This window comes from Siniperca chuatsi, linkage group LG23 (genome assembly GCF_020085105.1).
Source record: "Siniperca chuatsi isolate FFG_IHB_CAS linkage group LG23, ASM2008510v1, whole genome shotgun sequence".
In the NCBI taxonomy this organism is placed as follows: domain Eukaryota; kingdom Metazoa; phylum Chordata; class Actinopteri; order Centrarchiformes; family Sinipercidae; genus Siniperca; species Siniperca chuatsi.
Genome location: NC_058064.1, coordinates 7388695 through 7409517, shown reverse-complemented (window position 1 = coordinate 7409517; position 20823 = coordinate 7388695). Strand labels below are relative to the sequence as shown.

At 38.9% G+C, this 20823-nt stretch overlaps 3 protein-coding genes across 9 annotated transcripts in view; 2 read left to right on the top strand and 1 right to left on the bottom strand.

Moving 5' to 3' along the window:
• Positions 1–1850: 1850 nt before the first annotated feature.
• orc5 (origin recognition complex, subunit 5) lies at positions 1851–20324 on the bottom strand. Of its 6 annotated transcripts, none has more exons than XM_044186283.1 (15): positions 20186–20324; positions 18453–18566; positions 17245–17337; positions 16045–16230; positions 15580–15654; positions 13584–13695; positions 13115–13245; positions 12965–13013; positions 11667–11757; positions 11442–11497; positions 11039–11151; positions 10763–10810; positions 10566–10676; positions 9063–9175; positions 1851–2034 (listed from the first exon to the last, which is right to left on the bottom strand). In XM_044186283.1, exons 2-15 carry the CDS (start codon positions 18564–18566, stop codon positions 1869–1871), a joined length of 1458 nt encoding a protein of 485 aa, XP_044042218.1. In that variant the 5' UTR covers positions 20186–20324; the 3' UTR covers positions 1851–1868. The 6 variants fall into 6 exon arrangements, with proteins under 6 accessions (XP_044042218.1, XP_044042216.1, XP_044042215.1 ...); XM_044186281.1 differs by lacking the exon at positions 20186–20324 and adding an exon at positions 18862–18968; XM_044186280.1 differs by lacking the exon at positions 20186–20324 and adding an exon at positions 18674–18911.
• Positions 2716–7127, top strand: guca1a (guanylate cyclase activator 1A). The gene is made up of 4 exons (XM_044186292.1): positions 2716–3013; positions 5004–5153; positions 5244–5337; positions 6136–7127. The coding sequence occupies exons 1-4, from the start codon at positions 2816–2818 to the stop codon at positions 6261–6263; spliced, it is 570 nt and encodes a 189-aa protein (XP_044042227.1). The 5' UTR covers positions 2716–2815; the 3' UTR covers positions 6264–7127.
• Positions 20282–20823, top strand: part of lhfpl3 (LHFPL tetraspan subfamily member 3) — a 40917-nt gene continuing 40375 nt past the window's right edge. For both annotated transcript variants that reach the window (XM_044186291.1, XM_044186290.1), the window contains exon 1: positions 20282–20717. In XM_044186291.1, coding sequence (XP_044042226.1) covers positions 20282–20717 — 436 coding nt within the window. The remainder of the gene's footprint in view (positions 20718–20823) is intronic.

The following is a 20823-nucleotide window of genomic DNA, read 5'->3' as shown; positions in this document are numbered from 1 at the left end:
CAGTACAATGATGGCAGGACATGACCAAAGAGTCAACCTGATCATCAACCATGGCAGGCAGCTGGGGAGGAGCCTGCTGCTGCTGGCTCACTATGCCACAGTGTTTGTGGCCTTCGTGGGACGCAGTGTGCAGTGGATGGTGGATGCAGTGAAGTGGACCAGCCTGTTTGCACGCTACACAGTGTCAGTGTTTAACTCCATCTACAGACATCTGCACTGGGGGAAAAGTAAAAGTGGTGGTGCCAGAGAGATCTGCCCGAGCTCTGACATGCAGCCACAGTGACTTTATTATAACTTTGTCTAACTGTGTTGTCTAGACAGGAAGCCAAATTGAGGCAACAACAAAGACTCCAACTGAAGCTGAAGGAGTGAACTTTTGGAAATATGAAATGTAAATAATGCTGGATGAAGAAGGAAAATGAGGCCTTACTGAAGTCAGAAAAATTATAGCTTTTTACTTTTTTAAGCTCTTAAAACATAGCTATTTATAACATTGTCTTATTATTGTTATATTTGTATGTTTGGTTACATAATGTGTGTATTCCATGTGTTGTTATTGTCAGGAAAAGCTCTTCCAAAATATTGGAAACTATATTTGTCAGACACGATGGGAAAAACCCTGTTGCTGCCACTCATCACTTATACCTGCTTATATGACTGTCTAATGCAAATGTATTGCAGGGTAATGCAAAGTACAGTAAAATACGTTGGAAGCATACATACTGTATGCCTTTTCAGAATTACGTTAGTGCACTACAGCCAAATGTATTTTTTAACATCTGTGCCTGTCTGAAGCATACATTACATTTAATTTTGACGTAATATCTGTTGTTTTTTGGCAAACAGGCCAAACCTTATGTGGCATGAATGAAACTCATGTAATGAACAATGAGCGCCAGTTACCTGTGGAGATGCTGCTTCCTGTGGGTTTCCTGTGATAGTCTGGAATTAATACTTCTGTTCTGCAAGTTTTATGGCCAGAAAGAAACACAAACACTACTGCTGAACGAACACCAGAGGCAACTATTTAAGTTGAACCTTTCCTGGAATGTCGATGTGAGAAATGACGAAATGAAAAGTGAAATGTTGCTTTAAAATAATGCACAGCTGCATTTACCAATGAAGTTTTTATTTTTACTTTTGTACTAATGCATAATATTTTAACTGATAGCACGTTTGGACTTTACTTTAAGCACTGACATGTATATATCTGTGTTATTTGTCTTTATCACTGATAACACGTTAACGAGTTGTAAGAATGCCCTGGAAACATTAACCGCACTCATAGCTGCTGAATACAACTAATACAATACTGCTTTCAAATATGATTATAAGATATTGTAGTAAAAACAGAGGGGCCACATTTAGTAAGGGAGATTTTATTTCATACATAAGCACTTAAGACATGGTTGTAGTAATATTTTCCTTGTTTCTGGGAGATCAGAAAGGTTTCTGCTGTGTTTTGATATTAATTTCACTAACTCAAACTGTAATGTTTAAGTTACTGTTCCAATCAGCCGTGGCTCATGCCTTCTTGGCTTTAAACTGTGGTATCCAAATAAAATTATCTACCAAATAATGTTTTGTAATCTTGTTTATTTGCAGAACAAAAAATTATTTCTAGTGTCTTCCTCAAATCTTTGTTTTATAAAATGTCAGAAAATATTAAAGATGTTAAAAAACGTCCATCACAGTTTTCCGAAGTCCAAGGTGACATCTTCAAATTGCTTGTTTTGTACGACCAACGATCCAACATTGATGAAACTGTAAAGTTAATCCACTGCGTCTTCACATCCTCAGATGATGGGGGGAAGATGAAGACTTTGTGTTGGAACAAGCTGCGTGCTTTGCTCGCACCTTCAACATCTTCACGTTACCGGAGTCTGCGTTAGCGAGGAAATAACACTGGCAGACGGCGAGGTAGATTCACCAGGTATTCTGTGGGCGGGGATGGTCACCGAGCTGGAGGTGGTGCTATGTTCAACAAAGCCCCGTGGGACGTCACACAGGGAGGCATTTTGGAACACACATTTTCTAAAAGGTGGAGCAAGAAAAAAAAAAAAGAGGATGGTCTTTTCTCATTCTTACTTTGGGCGTCTCTCGACAAATCAGGGACACTTAGTGTCGAAAAGGTGCATTTTGCATAACATGTGACCTTTAACAATCTAATAATGTTATATATAATATATCAGTGATGGTTTTGTTATGCAACAAGTACTTTTACTTTTGATACTTAAAGTAGCATTTGCTGATAATACTTATGTACTTAGGTAGGATTTTGAATACAGACTAATAGAGTATTTTTGTATTGGTTCTTTTACTTAAGTAAAGGATCTGAGTACTTCTTCTACCACTGTTAAAGCTGCACCGCTCATACTTGAGCACATATGCTGAGTAAAGTGAAACCCATCAGCTCAGGTGCGTGACTGTGATGGATGTCCTTTGTCTCCACGTGAGGGATGAAAGCTGTATTATGTTTGTCAGCAGTTCCCAGGGTAAACGTGGACAGAGATAGAACAGTCAGCTTGCCCTTTTGATGGGCCGATTAAGCCGATCATCTGCATGTTCGCCTGGATAACAGCCAGTGATTAGACCCAAGGAGGACAGAGAGGGGAGTGGACCGCCTCATCCCCAAACACAGACAGCTACAAAAGGCCCCCACCAGCAGCTACTCTCACCCTAAGTCCCATTGTTGTGTGACTGTGAAGAGGGATAACCTCCGCTTCACAGTAGACCAATTGGGCTGAGAGGTTTGTGCACCAGCTGCAAAAGGCTCCATCTGTCTGACTTACACACACTCAGGTGTCAGAAAGAAATGGGTAACTCAACAGGAAGCACCGTGGATGACCTGCAGGCGGTGGAGATGCACCTCTGGTACAAGAAGTTCATGACTGAGTGCCCCTCGGGTCAGCTCACCCTGCACGAGTTCAAGCAGTTCTTCGGGCTGCGGGGGTTGGACCCCGAGGCCAACGCCTACATAGAGCAGATGTTCCGCACGTTTGACATGAACAAGGTAAGATGCTGCTGCATTTTTTAACTACAAAGATCAATTCAAGAGGGTTTAAACTGTGACAGCAGAAAGAGGAACTTTTTAAAAGGTCACAGGGTGTGTTGTGTGATTTCTAGTTTGGGTCATGTTTTGCAAATCTCTTTTTATTGACTTTTAAAGAGAAAGAACATAATAAATGCCATGTGAACATATAGACCGTTTTCACATGAGAGAAGAAAATTATTATAAGTTGATACATAAAATAAGATACATACACAAAAGGAGGCTAAAACTTACACTGGCAGGTGTGCTTATGATGCATATTTCAACACTTTTCTTAAATGTTTTCTTCAGGGTTCTCAAATTGTAACTAATTCCTTTTATAACATAAATAATATTGTACATCAGGTCAATCAATTTGACAACAGCAGGTATTTCTTTCTTGAGCCATTTCTTTGTTAGGGATTTTTTTACAATGTGTTATGTTTAAAGGTAAGAAAACCAATGTGAGATTCTGTTACCTGGTTATTTTCCCTTGAAAGTATAGCACTTCCATCATCAAATTGTTTACGTCACTCTCTTAAAGTAAAGAAAGAGTCCCATAACTAATTTCAGATGCTCACTTAGTACTTTTGTTCTCTACTTAGCTATGGAGTTCATAAAAGTACTAGAAACCCATTTTCATTGGGGTCAACCATAATTTAAAAACTATCCACTCTGTACATTAAACATGTCAATGTGTCTACAAAAAGCATATTATATTTGATGTTTGGAAGGGATAGTTTTTGTTATATTTGTAAGTTGTAGGATTTACTTTTAAAAAAAAGTTATTTTATTCATTTATTATCGGAAGTTGTCCATAGTGACCATAGAAATTAGTGAAAAAAAATACCCATCCCAATTTCCAAAGAGTCTAAAGTGGCATCTTAACATTGCCTGTTTTGTCTGAGGAACAGTTTAAAATGCAAGACACACACACACACACACACACACACACTAAATTATCACATTGGAGCTGGCAACAGAGTTTGTTACTTAATAAATTGAATACAACCAAAAGGTAATATGCAACCCTCTAAGAGGCAATATTTTGGGAAACACATTAGGGTTGCAACTAATAATTATTTTCAGAATAGATCATTTTTTCGGATAATCAATTAATGATTTACTCTACTCTACTAAATGTAGTGTAAACATCACAGCCCAAGGAGACATCTTTAGTTTGAATCTTTTGTTCAACCGTCAGTCCAAAACTAAAAGATTTTAAATTCTTTGATAAGTCACAGGGTTTCAAATCCTCACATTTTAGGCCACATTATGCCTGAAAAACTGACTTGAACTATTACTTTTGGCGATTAATCTCGTTTGATCGACTAAACATTAATCTACAAATTATTTTCGGCTTTAAAACCGATAAAAAAAACACTTATTGGGAGTCAAGCAGCAGGTATTACTTGAGTAATACCTGCTGCTTGACTTTTGAAGTGTTTGTTAAGGCTAGAGCAGAAAAGTTCTTAAAACTTGAACATGCTGCCCAAATTGAAACGCATACGTATCATTCGGAGAAACATATTCACTCAAACATACAAGCGATGCAGTGACCTCTCTGCAGCAAGCCTGCAAACCATTTTGACCCTCACAGTTTAATTAAGGGTCATCGCAGGATGCGAAGTCCATATTTAATCTCCCCATCAGCTCACAAAAGGCTGTGGTAATCTTCATGCATGATTTAAACCGCGAGATTATCTGTGAGACAATGCTTTGATGCCAAGATTGTTGCCTGTGTTCAGACAGTCCCTGGCACGCTTCATCTCACGCAGATAGCTTTTAGAGTTGAGATGAAGGGGATCTCTTTCAGTTGAGCGACTGATTTATCTCTTTGAATGGCTGAAAATAGTTTCATACTAAGCAGATAGTCGTGCATAATCATTTAATGTTGTTTGACACTGTTTTGACAAGGACCTCCTGTGTGAGTAGAGTGCACAAGTCTCATCTCGCTGCTTGTTTTTTGCAGGACGGCTACATAGACTTCATGGAGTATGTGGCCGCTCTCAGTCTGGTGATGCGGGGAAAGATGGAGCACAAGCTGCGCTGGTATTTCAAACTTTATGATGTGGATGGCAACGGCTGCATCGACCGACATGAGCTCCTCAACATCATAAAGGTACATTACATCATGCACCTGCAACAACACTGGATTTTCTAGCAAGTCCTGGTGTCAACATGGTCCATTAATTTTATTCTGTTCCTGCAGGCCATCCGTGCAATCAATGGGAATGAGAACCAGGACATAACTGCTGAGGATTTCACTAACCGCGTGTTTGACAGGATTGATATAAATGGAGATGGTAAGTGTGCTGTGGCACTGAATATACAGAGACGAAGATTTAGGAAGAAATCGATCGTGGGTGGACAGTGTTTGTGACATTCATCAGCTCCAGTGCTGTCTTGAGTCAGGAAACACGACAAGCATAATAGGAAGATATACTGTGGGTGGCAGCTGAACACAATAACAATCCCTAAACTTTTTACAAAAGATGCTAATACAACGAGTAAGACCTTTTTAAAGGGGAACTCCACTGATTTTACACATCAAAGTCTGTTGGGGAGAGCTACTACTTTAGTGAAAAAGGTTGTATAAATCCTTTTGTGGCTTTACAAATCTGGAGGTTTGGAGTTAGAAAGTGAGTTCACCAGACTTTTGCTCTCTGCTTGAGGCTAGCAGCTCTGGGCTGCGTTAGCAGGTGCTAGCATAACACACCTGAATCTCCGACTGAACTGTCAGCTGTCAAGTTGCATTGTGGGTAATGTAGGCGCCAGATTTTGACTAGAATGCCTGAAATAAAAAAAGCTGATATCTTTGGTTCTGCTGCATCACTTATAAATTAAGACTAAAGATAAATTAGACTTCAACCACGTGTTTTAGAAATGTAAACAAAGTGTTTGCCACATCCTACTATGATATAGCTCTGCTAGCTACACACTAGCTAATGGTCAAGTGTGGTTTTATATGAAGAGCGCATAGCTAGTCACCCCAAATCACATTTGATGGGATACATTTATGTAGAAGTGCAATGCTTAAACAGTGGAGTATTCTTTTAAACCTGTCTTCATGAGTTTTAAATACAATCTTTCCCCTCCAACAGGTGAGCTTTCCTTGGAGGAGTTCGTTGCAGGTGCTCGCAGTGATGAGGATTTCATGGGGGTGATGATAAAAAGTCTGGACCTCACCCACATTGTGGCCATGATCCACAACAGGAGGCACAGCGTTTAAGGCCTGCCTAGTCCGCCTGCCGTGTCCTCATTCATGATTTAACCCGAGAGCTTCAGTGTGCGTTGCCTCTGGTAAAAAAGTCATTTATAGACTGAGATTTCTATTAAGATTGAATCCAGTTTAATATAATGCCAGTATACTGCAAACACTGACATTTCTTATTTTTAATCTCTAAAAGAGTGACACACGTGCACTTTCAATACATTTGGATGACTCAGTCAACCTTTGCAAGCTGGTCATTGTCCTTGTTTAATGCTGCTGAGCTCTCCCAAGGCTACCTTGGCATAAGGGATGATCTCTCAGACGGTCCACTTACCCAGATACCCCGAGGGATAAAAGAGGGAGATAGTGAAGTAGAGTGGCAATTATATGCACTCAATGCTTTCCCAATCTTTTTTTTTCCACTCTGCATCAAATTACTCAACTCTCTGTTTACCCGTTTTTGCCTGTGGGGTTTACAGGAGGAAGCTATGACTCTGCAGTGTGCATAACATCCAGGCTAATTTGATTAAGTCAAACGCTGTAATACAGCAACAGGTAAAGGTTTTTGAAGAGATTTAATAGTGTGCAGATACAATTCTCAAATGTTTACTTTTTTTTACATTTTTAACCTTTTTTTAACTTTTTGAAATAAGTTGAAGCAAAAAGCGAAACACTGTCTTGAGGTATAGTAGCATTTTTGTGAGTTGGTGTACGATTTGCTGCCTGATCAGCATAAATACAGATATGGATAGATTACCTTTATGTTCATTGGCTACGCTCGACTGGTGCCTTCTGTTGGAAGACAGCAGAAAGTGTGTGTGTGGGGGGGGGGGGTTCCGGCTTTTGCTTATTTGTACAATAAAAATGAACAATTTAAACCTACTGTGTAATGTCTCTATTAAATGTACTATATATAAGGGTGTTGCAGGTATTGCAGCTTGTACAGAACAAATGATGAACCCCTCCGTAACTCAAGACGTTTTAAGACATACAGTTCACATCTGCATTAGTCTGGGATCCACGGGAACAAATGTAATTCACTTCAAAGTCAGAGGAAACTGTTAAATCATGACACATTCGTACAAACTCAGCTGTCACCAAAAAGCACTTTACACACTGTGCAGTAACTCAAATTATGGCTGGACTGATCGACAGCCAAGCAAATTAGAGTATATAAACATCTAATAAATGGCTTATAACACACTAACATAGCTGTACGCAGATATGACATTTGTAAGTGTTTATTAATGTATGGTATTTATAAACATAACTTCTCCTATGAAGCCATATTTTATTATTACAACTGTGTTTTACTATATTGTCATTATTCTGTTTATACACCAGCCTCCAGTTATGGGTGCCCACAGGAGGAGTTACAATTCAATTCAAGTTTATTTATATAACGCCAGTTCATAACAGAAGTTCTCATTACACTTTTCCTATAGAGCAGGTCTAGACTGTACTCTTTATATTATTTAGAGACCCAACAATTCCCACCACGAGCAAGTTGTTTGTGAGTGCAACAAGCTAACTCACTAGCCCAGGACTTCAAAGTTCTTCTGTACTCAACACAAAACGTCAGTGAATAAAAGTCTCGAATCCAAAGTTCTTCGTTTGACTGTTTAATTATGAATCTCGCAACATAAAAATTTAGTTGACAAATACATTAATTAACAAATCTGCTTACAACTACATTAGTGTTATAAGCCACCTATTAAATGTCTATATACTATTATGCTAATAGTAGGAGTCAAGGTAAAGTGTTACTGATTTCTCTAGTTCAGTGTTTCCCAACCTGAGGACTGCACATTAATTATAAGGGTTTAACATGATAGAAAAGCAGAATATAAACAGGTCTTTGGTTAAACTGGTCACAACTGGTAGACATATGCAACCAATTACAGGGGGTCACAAGTTGACAATGGTTTGTTTTAAGGGTTCATAAGCCCAAAAGGTTGGGAACCACTGGTCTAGTTAACCGTTCAAAGGTTAAAGGAGGATGAGTAAACTGGAGCCCAATTAAGGGAGCAGACTTGTTGTTTTTAAACAATAACTCTTCATAAAAGCTTGTGAATTTTCTACATTATAGTATCAGTATCTTATGACTTCAGTATACAACAGGGGAAACAAAAGGTGACACATTACGGGAAACAAAATTATCCCTTTGAGCAAGGACGATGATTCACCTGCATGGTGCCAAGGTCGTTCTATGTAAGGCAACAATATTAAACCTGCATTGCACTCCTCTCATTATTTTAGGCAGGATTAACTTTATTATATACTGGCTTCCATGTATTATAATAAAAAAAAAGAAAAGAAATCTCTACTACAGTAACTCTCTTTGGAAATGTCCTTTTAATACATAGCAAACTCAACATAGGCTTTTAACAGAACTAAAACAAATATAAAGCGAATGCCAATATGGCTTTTTTTTTTTTTTTTTTAACACAAATTCAAATATTTAACATGGACAGTCATGTTTTTTTCCACATTCTGAGGCACAAAGACTTTCAACCACAAGGGGGCAGCGACATAATTGGATTAATTTTCCTCCACAAAATTCCCAACAATAGTCTGAGCTCCTCGTTTTGCCGAATGCTCGTCCTTAAGTGTATAAATCCCCCTTTTCTCTCCTTTGTTCACAGGAGGCTCACAGGAAGTCATACAGGTACTTGACAATATCAAAATTCACTGTCCTGGAAGATAAATCACACACACACACACACACACACAGTGAAAAAAACTAAAAAGGTAAATTCCCTTGAATAATTCAGCTGTCAGTCTCAGTCATGTGTATTAACAGACATGCACACATACCTGGATATGGCACAGATGAAGTCCATAGACACAGCACATTTGTACTTTGGGGCATCGAGCTGGTCGTCATGACTGACCTGAGTCAACAGCTGTAAGGTTACAAGTGAGGAGATCTAAATGGAGAATAGAGGGGAAAGTGAAATGACTCTGTTCCGCTTCTTTAAACACAGCTTTTCCACACTTTGATGGAGAGGCACTAAATGACCAGAGCCAGTTGCACAGATATGGGTCGAGCCTAATTTCCCAAAACCATTTCATGCTCAGGGCCATAAATAGATCGGCATTTGGCCACAGATCCCGAAAACTCATGACCATATGGGTAGAAACTCTCAACTGAGACTCTGTGGTCATTCGGCTTGATTTAACATAAAATAGTATACCATTTGCACCCATTTTTAGAAACGGGACAAAGTATCATTTAAAATCCTCTGATTATTATAGTGCTCATTCACTTCCATTTCCTTATCTGGCAAAAGGGAAAAAAGCATGAAATTAAATCATTTTATATGTTCTGTAGGAGCCACTTAACCGACCCATGAGACTTCCAACAGCTAACCTTCGGAGTCACAATCATGGAGAAAGATTACAAGCACTGCAAGACTAAATGAAGGGCAAAATTAAACCATTACAGAGCTCAGTTTAACTCAGCAGCAACAAAAATGGTAGTGTTGAAAAAGACAATGAGAAGCATGTATACAGACAGTTAAGGAGGTTAATTAAACTACTATTGTTTTGGACGGATAATTTTAGTGTTCTGCTGACAAACACGTTCATCTTTATTTGTCCTTAAATTTACTAATCTGGTCATCACAGACTATCACCATCATCTACAGATGAAGGCCTTGTCCAGAAGTAATTTTAACAAAAACAGACAAATGAAAAATTGTTTGGTTTAGAGGATCCCCAAAGTTATTACAGTTCATCCTGAGGGGACCATGAATGCCTGGACCATATTTAATAGCAATCCATTCAATAGTTTAAGTAAAAAACATAAATGTGAACCTTATGGTGGCGCTACAGTAAAAGTCAGGGGATCACCAACGTCAGTAGGATTCATCCTCTGGGAAGAATTGATAACTGTACAAAGTTTAATGTCTAATGTTTAATCCATCCAAAAGTTGTTGAGATATTTCAGTCTGAACCAAAGTGGTGGACCGACAGAGTGTCTGACATCCCTAACAGCCATGTCGCAAGCATGGCTAAAAAACTATAAGAAACTATTTAAGATGCAAAAAAGAATCAATATATCACATGCACAAGCAAAAGTGACAAAATGTGAAACAATATGACAAAAAAGTGAACAATTTGGTCATGGGACCATTGTTAGCACAACTTCTGTTGCATCTGAGGAGCCTCTACTAGTTTTTTTGTCCGTGTGCAGGTAATTTTAAGTAATATCTGTGCATTGTGTTCTGAATGTTGAGGGAAATATGGTTGAAAATCATGAAAGAATTCTAATGTGAAGTGACCAAACGTGACTGCAGCAGCCAACTGGACACGGACCTGGGAGAAGATGCTGGCAGTCGGGGCGACTCTGCTGTCCACCACACTGTAGAAAATGGCGAGCAGGCGGTCCAGAGGGAAGGGCTTTGGCCCCAAAAGATGGTTACTTGTCTAGAAAAGAGACAGAATATATTATTATATTAACAGGTTATACCTAAAACTATATCTAAAAGCCAGTGTTATGTTAAGATGATCACCTTTTCATTTTTCTTCATGAAATTTGTTTTTCTTATTTTACCGTGGTGCTGTTGGGAGGAAACAGGGACATCAAACTCATTAATTCACACAAGTCAAGACAATTTAATTTGTATAAATCCCAAACTACCAATTTGCCTCAAAGGCATTTCAAATCTGTACATACGACACCCTCTATCCCTAAACCCTTGATTCGAATAAGAAAAAAAAAAATACAGGAGCATAACTTCAACAGGAGTTTCTCTGGTGTAAAATCTTTTAAGATAACATTCCTCTACCTTTAGAAAGAAGCGTTTATCAGTGCGGGCAGGGTTGTAGGATGCCAGGTAGGCAGCAATCAACAGGAACTTGGAGTAATAAGGGAGTTCAACATGAGTGTGAGCAGATAAACCTTGAGGGAAACAAATGCAATGAGTCAGATGTACTATATACAGTATATGTGGAAATCTAAAAAAGGTACAGTACGTCATTAATGCATGATGTTGTACATCTTGTACAACCCAAGATTTGGTGTTAATGTATTGCGATTTATTTTTGGTGTGATGCACTGATATACTGTTATCACAATTTCAGCATGAACCCACAGTGTCACTGCACCTGATCAGCGGTTTCACAGTTTAACATCTGCTCTGCAAACGTATTACGTCATTGAGCGCAACAGTGCTCAGTGTGTGTTGGTACCTCTCAAGGCTCCAGTCTCCTTCTCCTCCATTTGCTGCATCTGCTCCCACTGAAGACTGAACAGAGAAAAGAGAAGACACACAATGATGAGAAGAAACACAGCATCAGTAATCATACTTAATCAGGTTGTTCGCCAGAAGGCAGCAAGCAAGCAGAATTACTAGAATGAGTCGTTAGATCAAATGTGACATGGTTCATGAGCAGACTGATGTAAAGGACACAGACCTCGAGACTTCTCGCAGGTAAACAGTCTGCATGGCTTTTTTCAAATGAGGCTCGATGTTTCTCCAGAGCTTGTGTGTGTCAGTCTCTTTCACTGAAGACACAAAATACAGCAACATTGTTGAAAAAAGCCACAGTTAAACTGTAGCATGTGACGAATCAAACTTTGTTTATAAAGAGAAGGGATGTAATTAGGAAGGCAAATAAAAACAACAGGAAAACTGAAAAAGTTTGTAGAAAAAATCATTAAAGCTGCACTTATCAATATTTTTTACAATAACAATGGATCAAATGACTATGTGAAAGGTGTTGCTAGTAATGATGAACCCACAGAGAATTATCACCTGACTCTGTAGTTCCCCCCCAGCTTTTTAGCCTCTTTTGGCTCATTGTTTTGGTTTTACAGCTCATGAACTCTGCTCATCAGGCAGTTTTTTTGTTTTGTTTTTTAGCAAAAAGGCTGATAAATCAACAGTAGGCTACCTTCCCAGCCCCCCTAAGTGGCACACAGACAAAGTTAGCGACTTGCTGAAGAAAGTCGGACACCTAGCGGCTAAAGATCCAGATATTTTTGTCACAACAGACCAAGAGGAGGCCAAAACAGAGCTACAAGAATGGTGATTTTGGACTTGAGATTCATTTATATTTCTGCATTTAAGGGTTTTGCTGTAGCTACAGCAGCTGTGTGTGTAGGCTCTGAAGCTACACTGTAGCTGATGTGCACCTCCTCAAACATGTAACATGTGTCGGAGGTACAGCGGCTACGGAGACACCTCATGAGGAACACAAGAACCGTCACTGGTCAGCTTGGGCTTGTGTTTTCTCCTACAAGTTTATGATTGAGAGTGAGATTGTTCAGACTGAAGACAACATGAAGCAAGATGAAAAGGGCTCAGTTATCTTCCTTTTCCCCACTGTCTATCACAGTTAATGAACTAAATCCGGCACTGAACTTTAAATCAAAATATGTAGTATTTACGTCGACCATGAATCCAGCTTTGCAGTTGTCAAGCGGACACAAAGACATCTACGTGTTTGTTGGATGTTTAAATAGGCAAATGTTTGCAAACAAATTCACCACAACAACTTTATATGGTGATAATATGTCAGCATTGTGTTTACAGCTTGTTCTGCTTCCCCCAAGTGGCCAAAAAAATATAGAAAATTTCAAATAGCTGAAGTGCATTTCAACATGATAGAAAGATCCCTCTTCAAATGAACACAAAGGAAAGGGTAAAATAAGGTATCTTTAAATATTGATCAGCTGTCAGATGAATGAATGCACCTCTTTAATGCTTTACCTTTTCCTTCTGCCAACGGCTCACAGAACTTTGAAAAGTTGAGGGCAGCCTAGTTGAAAAGAGAGAAAAAAAAGAAATCAATGATGAAAGACTGAAAGAAAATCAAAACAATGAAAAATCTTCACTGACGTGTGTGTGTGTGTGTCTGACCAGGTGTCGCAGCTCTCTGAGGTCCCGACAGACCGAGTAAAAGACTCCCAGCAGGATGTTGATGTAGGAGGAGTAAAACTCAGCCGAATATGAAGGATGTCTGTCCTGAGACAAAATCTGCTGCAGCTCACCTATAAATAGATAAACGGACACACATACAGAAAACCAATGTCACTATACTGAAGCTCACACACAAAAACAGAGATATAATAAAAAGCAACGTCTCTCCAAAACCGACTAGATTTTCTTACATGTCAAGTACAACGATTCCCTCCCTCTAAGTGCTGAATTTATACAGTGGTGTTTTATAATGCAATATTCCTCCACAGTTGCTGCTTGAAGTGTTAGAACAAAATCACAGGTACAAATCTCACATATCACACCGCATCAGCCAAGTGTGCGTCATTATTATGCAGTGTGGTGGGAGTTATTCATGACACTGGCTGATGTAGCGTGTGGACGATTATACCTTTACTGTAGTCGGGGAAATGGAGCAGAAGGGGCTCGAAACAGCCGGTGTTTGGTCTGAACAGGTCCCAGACGATTTCACTGAGCAGGATGACGGTAACATTGTCCTCAACCTGAAAAAGACAAATGTACAAATATGTCATATAACACTGTTTGTTTTTTAAATAACAAGTGGACTCAACAGAAGTGTTAACAGGTCAGTGAGAGTATGTCTCCATGGCTTCAGACATTGCTACCTCCTTGAATTTACGTGTTTTAAATATTTTTTATGTCTAATGTTTTGTGTATTTTATTTAGTGCTAAATTGATAAGTCGATTGAGAGAAAATGAATCTGCAACAATTTTGATAGTCGATTAATCATTTAAGTAATTTATTAAGCAAAAATGCCAAACATTCCCTCACTCCAGCTTTTCAAAAATGTGAGGATTTGGTGCTTTTCTCTAGTTTATACAATTTGAAATAAAATATTGTTCTGGACATTTTGTTGTACAGAACAAGCAATTTGACATCACACTGAAAAAAAGCAATGATCAAAAAAGGTGTAGGCTAAAGCCAGAGCTTTTTATGCCTACCTTTCTCACAATACAAAATTTATGAACAAGCTACAGAGCCCAGACAATAATTAAAAAGGTATATACAAGTTGCCTGGCCACAAGATATTGTCCCTTCAAGGAAAATTAAAGTTAGAGTTGGGAATGCAGCTTTTATTATAAATGGACCACAAAACAACAAAACAATGTATTAACAATGATGTACCAATGGGCCACAATGGAAACACTGGAAATTACATGCGACACTGCATGAGGAAAGTACCGATCGTTTGGTCAATACAATTTCAAGTAGTCAAGTAGTTTTTAAGTAGTCAAAAATGGCCATCAAAATTTTCCTAAAGTACAAGGTGACGTCTTCAAATGTCTTGCTTTGTCCGACCAACAGTCTAAAACTTACGAACATATTCGTTTTACAATTATATAAAACAGAGAAAAGCAGCAAATCGTCCCACTGGAGAAGCTGTAACCAGAAAATGGTTGGCATTTAAAAAACAAAAGTAACTTAAACAATTAATTGATAATCAAAATACTGAAGCTGACAATTAATTTTCTGTCGACTACTCATTTCAGGTCTAGATCACGTATCGGCCGTGACAGATCCACATTAAGTCCTATTTCTTTATCAATGTCATTATAAAAAGTCAGCGTTTCTGCTATCAGTTACATTCAGTCGGTCATGTCAGCGAAGCCTCATGTTACTTTCAATGAAAATGATCCCAATGAGTTCGCTTGGATCCCTGCACAACATGTAAGGTATCATGAGGTATTGTGTTGACACAACAACACATCCTGATCCAATAAGATCTGATGTTTGGCGGGCTACACCAATTCGGGAAAAAATAACTATGTAAATATCTGCAAAGTTGGATTCCGATCAGATCAGCATGATCTGTGCACATAAGTAACACACTTACAGAGAGAGAAAACACACTGTAACCTCTGCTAAGTCGTGCCTGTCTGCCACTATAATAAAATATACACTAGACAGTAAATCCTTCATGTTAACCTTTTTGCAGAGGCAATAATAATAATAATAATTATAATTATAATAATAATAATACAACCCTTCATCATCCTGTCATCCTTCACATACGTGTAAATCTGCATCCTAATTGTCACTTGTGTGGCAGCACTGAAGCGGCATGACATTGAAAAGAGAGATTCCTCTTAACACTCACAACCCACCAGAAAACAATTAGCTTGCACAGGAATAAAACACAAATAATCACATAAGTCTTTGTCCTCTTGATGTCTTTAATTAAAATGCTGAGAGTGGTCGCCATCCTTCCTTTTCAACAGCATTATGAAAGAGCTCCACGCACTCAGCCCAAGGTCACTCATTACAAAAGAAGCTCTTCCAGTCCCTCTTTATCATCCACACAGTGCAACAACAATAAAGTGGCTCACTTGATGCATAACACAAAGAGTTTCCTGCACTTGCTCACCAATTCCTGAAGACGCAGAAGAGCAGGGAGGAGATTGGCATCGGTGTCTCTCAGAAGCTCGGCTTTTTCCATTACCTGAAAAATATACATTGTACATTTGAGCTTATTTCGTAACATCCATATTCAATAATCTAGAGGTTGTGAATGGCTGTTATATCACAGCACATTACTGTTTTATATGCTGGGAGCTCACTTTCAAAAATAAAAAAATGATGAAGCCAAAATACTAGATTAAACCTGTTCCTGTGCTGGCTGAAAATCACACTTATTTTCTTCAGGCTAATGCATCTGGAGCTTTGTTGAGCATCTATTTGCATATGTTATCACTACTAATCATATTATCATACAAACATTTAAGTGACACATCCAAAGAATAAATGATTTAACATGTCATGAGATTATAGTATTTTGCTGTGCCAAATGAGGAGTGATTTTATGGTTTGGCGTAAAGTGCACGGCACTCACAATGTATCGCGTCTGCTTGGCAGGAGACTGGGAGCAATGCTGTCTGTAGATGCGTACAAAGTCAGACAGGGAGGGACTGCGGGGGAGCAGCGAGGCAGCATCGCAGCCAAAGAAGGACAGCAGCACTTGTTCAAACAGCAACGCAACGGAAACACATTCGACACAGCTGACTGTGGTGTGAGGCAGCTACAGAGGAGGAGGAATAATGAAAGACAATCAGTTTGATATCTTTGGAGTTAATACACATCTTCACATTGTGTTGGTTCTCTCTTTTGCTTTTGATGCACACTAAATGTTACAATCTGACCAACTTATGGTTTTGGACTGTTTGGACTGTTGGTTGGTCAAAACAAGCATTTTCAAAGCTTTGGGGTCTGGGAAATTCTGAGACAATTTATAGACTAAACAATCGATCGATTAATAGTTGCAGCCTTATTTAGTTAAGAACTTTTAACTGAAAAACTGTCTTAGGGTCCACCACATAGTGTTTAAAACAATACATGACAATTGACAGTACAAGATAATTGATGAGGACAAACAGCAGGAACACAGTATCAACAAACAACATGAAAAAAACATATATTAAAAAAGATAATAAGGGGGAACAGCTGCATGTTTGTGAAACATAAAGAGGCTATGCATTCAGCATTCCAGTTGTATTTGACAAGAAAGACTTGCTGTGCACATTTTTGGTGGCTATTACTTGTCTCCCTGAAGGTAAAAGTGTGGAAGGATCACTTACAGTGTGGAAAGCTTTGCTCTTTATATTTAATTCATACAAAACGTTGTGCAGAAGATAAGGTAGTGATTCTATCCATGAATTTTAAATCAAGAAGGGAAATATATAAGCCTACGCACATTGAAAGTGCGTACACAAAGCTTTGTGAGCACTGAGAAATGAGATGAAATGCAATACAATTTACTGATGGAATCAAGCTGCCATCCTGAACTTGAACATCCTGAAAATGTAATATTTCCAAGGACTAAGCACTCTAGCGTTCTAATGAAGAAAGTTCTGTATGAATGAAGTGTCAGCATCTGTTTAAGGCTTATATAAGCTTAAAGTAGTCAGTGAGACAAACTCTTTCATGTTAAGCCGACACTCACATCATCATTTTGATAACCCCAAACCCCTATATGTGCACAAATAAACACCATTCAGCCCCAGGGGTCCCATCACTGACAGCAAATGTCTCTCACCTCAAGTTCCTTCAGCAAAACTTGCATCACATGACTCTTCCCTGAAGCCCGATGACCATAGATGAAGATAGAGGGGTAGCTGTACTGCTGTGGCTGTAAGAACAAAATTCATCACCTTTTTTCTTAATGATCACTAACAATCTAAACAAACAAGTTCTCCCTCTATCGGCTTATATTACCATGTTGCTAACTAACATCATCCCGGCTTTATGAACAGATTAAATCCAGTACTATTGTAGGTAACAAACTATAATGCTAATGTCCTTGACTAAAGACATTCTTAGTTGTACTCAGTTTCCTTGCCAAATTGATTAGTTAATTTAATTAAAAAATGACCATTAGGCTGTAACTGTTCATCTTGAGATGAATGAAGGATCTCTAGTGCTTATTAAACCCAAGCGTATTCATTAATATTATTCTGACACCAGAGATCTAATGAAAAACAGTTTATTCTCATAAAAAGAAGATTAAAAATTCATCAAAATATTGTCAACTAAGACCCTAATCCGAAATGGACAGACGTAACTGATTAAAAATTTGTTTAAACAGGAATCATTGTTAATAAATTAATGTTTCAAGAAAGATGTTAAACGTAAAGTAAACTTCACATTTATTTAGCTGTATTACATTGTGTAGTTTGTGTATTGCTTTATTTTAGTCTGTTTTTCATCTTTTGTAAGGTATGTTTGTTCCATTAAAAGAGAGACAAATGGATATTGTTATCACCATTGATATGCAGCCTCTGTAAATCCCTTTAACATCTAAACACCTTTTAGCCTGAAGCCTTGCATTTATTGAATCTTAGTGAAATTTCTTTATTTAATTTGTATTATTCTACATTGTTTTATTGTACTTGCCACCTCTTTGTCTAAATGGTTTATATACAATTATGCAATTTGATGAAAAGCACTTTGAGCTGTCTGAAAGGTACTATAAAAACACAATTAAAATAACAATTTATGTCCCTATAATGTAGTAAACAAAACAAAGGTTTTTATAATATTGCTTTTTGATTATCGGAAGTTTGCTGGTAAGTTAAAGAGTGCAGAACGAGAGAACACTGCTTTTTAAGTAACTTTTTGGACACCTAAATTGGCAAAAGACACATTCCTCTTTTTCATGTAACTCAAAACACTATGCTAACTGAAGCTAAACGCTATTCTCTAAACTCTTCCTGCGCTGACAGGAGTTGACACCAGCCTTCATACCTGTCCCATGAGCGACAGAAGCATCCCCGCCTGGACCTCTCTGCAAGGCAGCTGCTCTGCGACCCTCTGCAGCCTCTCCTCCTCATATCCCGGATGCTGTAACAGCGCTGTCATCTTCGTACAACCAACCAAAACACTTTGTATATTACACTGTGAAGAGGTTAGCTTAGTTACATGCAGCTACATACAGGCAAGTCAACGTTAGCTTAACGTTCAGTTACATTCACGAGACTGGAGACGACGACCTCCCGGTATTCAGTCAAAATGCGATCAAAACGAGGAATACTGTAGGAAACTATTTACTGTGAACACGACACGGTACTGTGGAAATATCCATACCTGAAAATAAAATATGTAACAAACTTAAAATGCGGTGAAAAGGTAAGTTTAAGTTTAAACACAAACATACAAGCTAGGGAGCTCACAGGAGTTTCGCGCGCGCCTTCAGATCACGTCAAATGACGGTCTTCGGTTCCCATCCAATCAAAAAATCACACATAGAATCATGGGTAATGGAGTTTTTGGCTCTGAAAACCTTTTTTTTTAAATAAAGGGAAATCATCAAGTAAAAGTCTTATTATCTTTTAATTCCATGACAGCTGGGCAACTACATCTGCTGAAGAAGATAGTGTGATAGGATCGAAAGCTCCAGAACAGCCCCAAGAGATGTTGAATTGACCTTGTGGTGGAATAGTTTTTATTTGTTAAATTAATACGCCTATATCTGTTTGTTTGTAACAAAACAAGTAACCAATATTAGGCCTACAACATAAATTATAAACATGCTAAATTTGAATTTCAAATTATGATAAATTGCTTTAGCCTACTTTTTGCGCACAGAAAACTTGAGAATATGTTAATACAGGTCTCACATAAAACATTTATTATATTTTGCAGGGTTAGCCTAAAAAAAATCAAAAAAGTAGGCTAAATCTAAAAGTATCCTATTATTATAGGATACTTTAATGTTCTCATTGGAAACATATAACATTAGGTCCATTTAACTAGTACTACAGACATTGTATGTTAGATTTAATTATTTCTTTATTATTACATTTGTGTGCATACATTCTTGGTGCTTTTGTCCATACCCTGCTCATACAATTAGGGTATTAGTGTGATGATTTCAGCATTAAATTGACTTGTTTTTAATGATACCATTGCGTCTGTTTAAGGTTTCGCGCGTGTTACTCGAATAATACGTCAGACTGGGATTAAGGGATGTGGGTTGGCCCTGTAATATCCTAGGCTATCCTCCAACTCTATTTCAATAGGATCTCAGCTGCGGTTGTTGGTCTGTCGGCGTCGAGCACAGACGGACCATTTCAGCGCGATCTCACACAGATCACAGTGCCGAACCTGTCTGTCGGAATAACAGCCTCTAGCTTTGGACACGACTCAGGTAGGGAGATTTTTTAAATAAATATGAGGACAGATGTAGGATAAATCCGCGGGCTTCTGAATGGAGGATGGATTCCTGAAGCTTGTTTTATTTTTCCGGAGCGCACGTTTCGTTTTTGCAGAGTGATGAATGAAAATCAGAGGAAAACACAAGGAGAAAACAAAATCATTGCCATGGATGCGAGAGAGCAGTGATGCTGTGGGTACAACTGTGACTGAATAAAGTCAGACAAAATAAATAACCTATAAATATATATATATATAGGCCTACTATAAAAAAATCAAATCCGAAAACAGCGACAAGAACAAGTTCTTCAGCACACTGTGATTACCTTTTACGGATCAGATGCGGCAGATGTTAGTTTGCTGAGGCAAGGTCCATTGATCCAGAGGACCGAGCAGACCTCCCTTTACACACAGACCGTAGAATGGTCCCCGGGGCCCCCAACACGACCACCACCATGCTCCCCGCCTCCGAGGCTGCCAAAATCTACCAGACCAACTACGTACGCAACTCCCGCGCCATCGGCGTCCTGTGGGCCATCTTCACCATCCTCTTCGCCATAGTCAACGTGGTGTGCTTCATCCAGCCGTACTGGATCGGAGACGGCGTGGACACCCCGCAGGCGGGCTACTTCGGTCTGTTCCACTACTGCATCGGGAACGGGCTGTCTCGGGACTTGACTTGTCAGGGCAGCTTCACCGAGTTCAGCGCCATCCCCTCCGGTGCGTTCAAGGCCGCCTCCTTCTTCATCGGCATGTCCATGGTGCTGGTCCTCACCTGCATCGGCTGTTTCGCGCTCTTCTTCTTCTGCAGCACCGGCACCGTGTACAAGATCTGCGGCTGGATGCAGCTGGCTGCAGGTAGGAGACTGCTCTGACTACAGGTGGGAGTTCATAAAACAGTTCAGGATGTCAAATGTTGGTCTCCAATGAGATTACACGGAGTTCAAATAAGTACAAGAATCAT

Excerpts from the sequence above, each read along its gene's own strand:
- guca1a (XM_044186292.1), top strand. The coding sequence starts at position 2,816 with ATGGGTAACTCAACAGGAAGCACCGTGGATGACCTGCAGGCGGTGGAG. Across the intron at positions 3,014-5,003 it reads GCACGTTTGACATGAACAAG|GACGGCTACATAGACTTCAT; the intron begins GTAAGATGCTGC and ends TGTTTTTTGCAG. Across the intron at positions 5,338-6,135 it reads GATTGATATAAATGGAGATG|GTGAGCTTTCCTTGGAGGAG; the intron begins GTAAGTGTGCTG and ends CCCCTCCAACAG.
- orc5 (XM_044186283.1), bottom strand. The coding sequence starts at position 18,566 with ATGACAGCGCTGTTACAGCATCCGGGATATGAGGAGGAGAGGCTGCAG. Across the intron at positions 17,338-18,452 it reads TTCTGTCGCTCATGGGACAG|CCACAGCAGTACAGCTACCC; the intron begins GTATGAAGGCTG and ends TTGTTCTTACAG. Across the intron at positions 11,152-11,441 it reads GGAGACTGGAGCCTTGAGAG|GTTTATCTGCTCACACTCAT; the intron begins GTACCAACACAC and ends GTTTCCCTCAAG.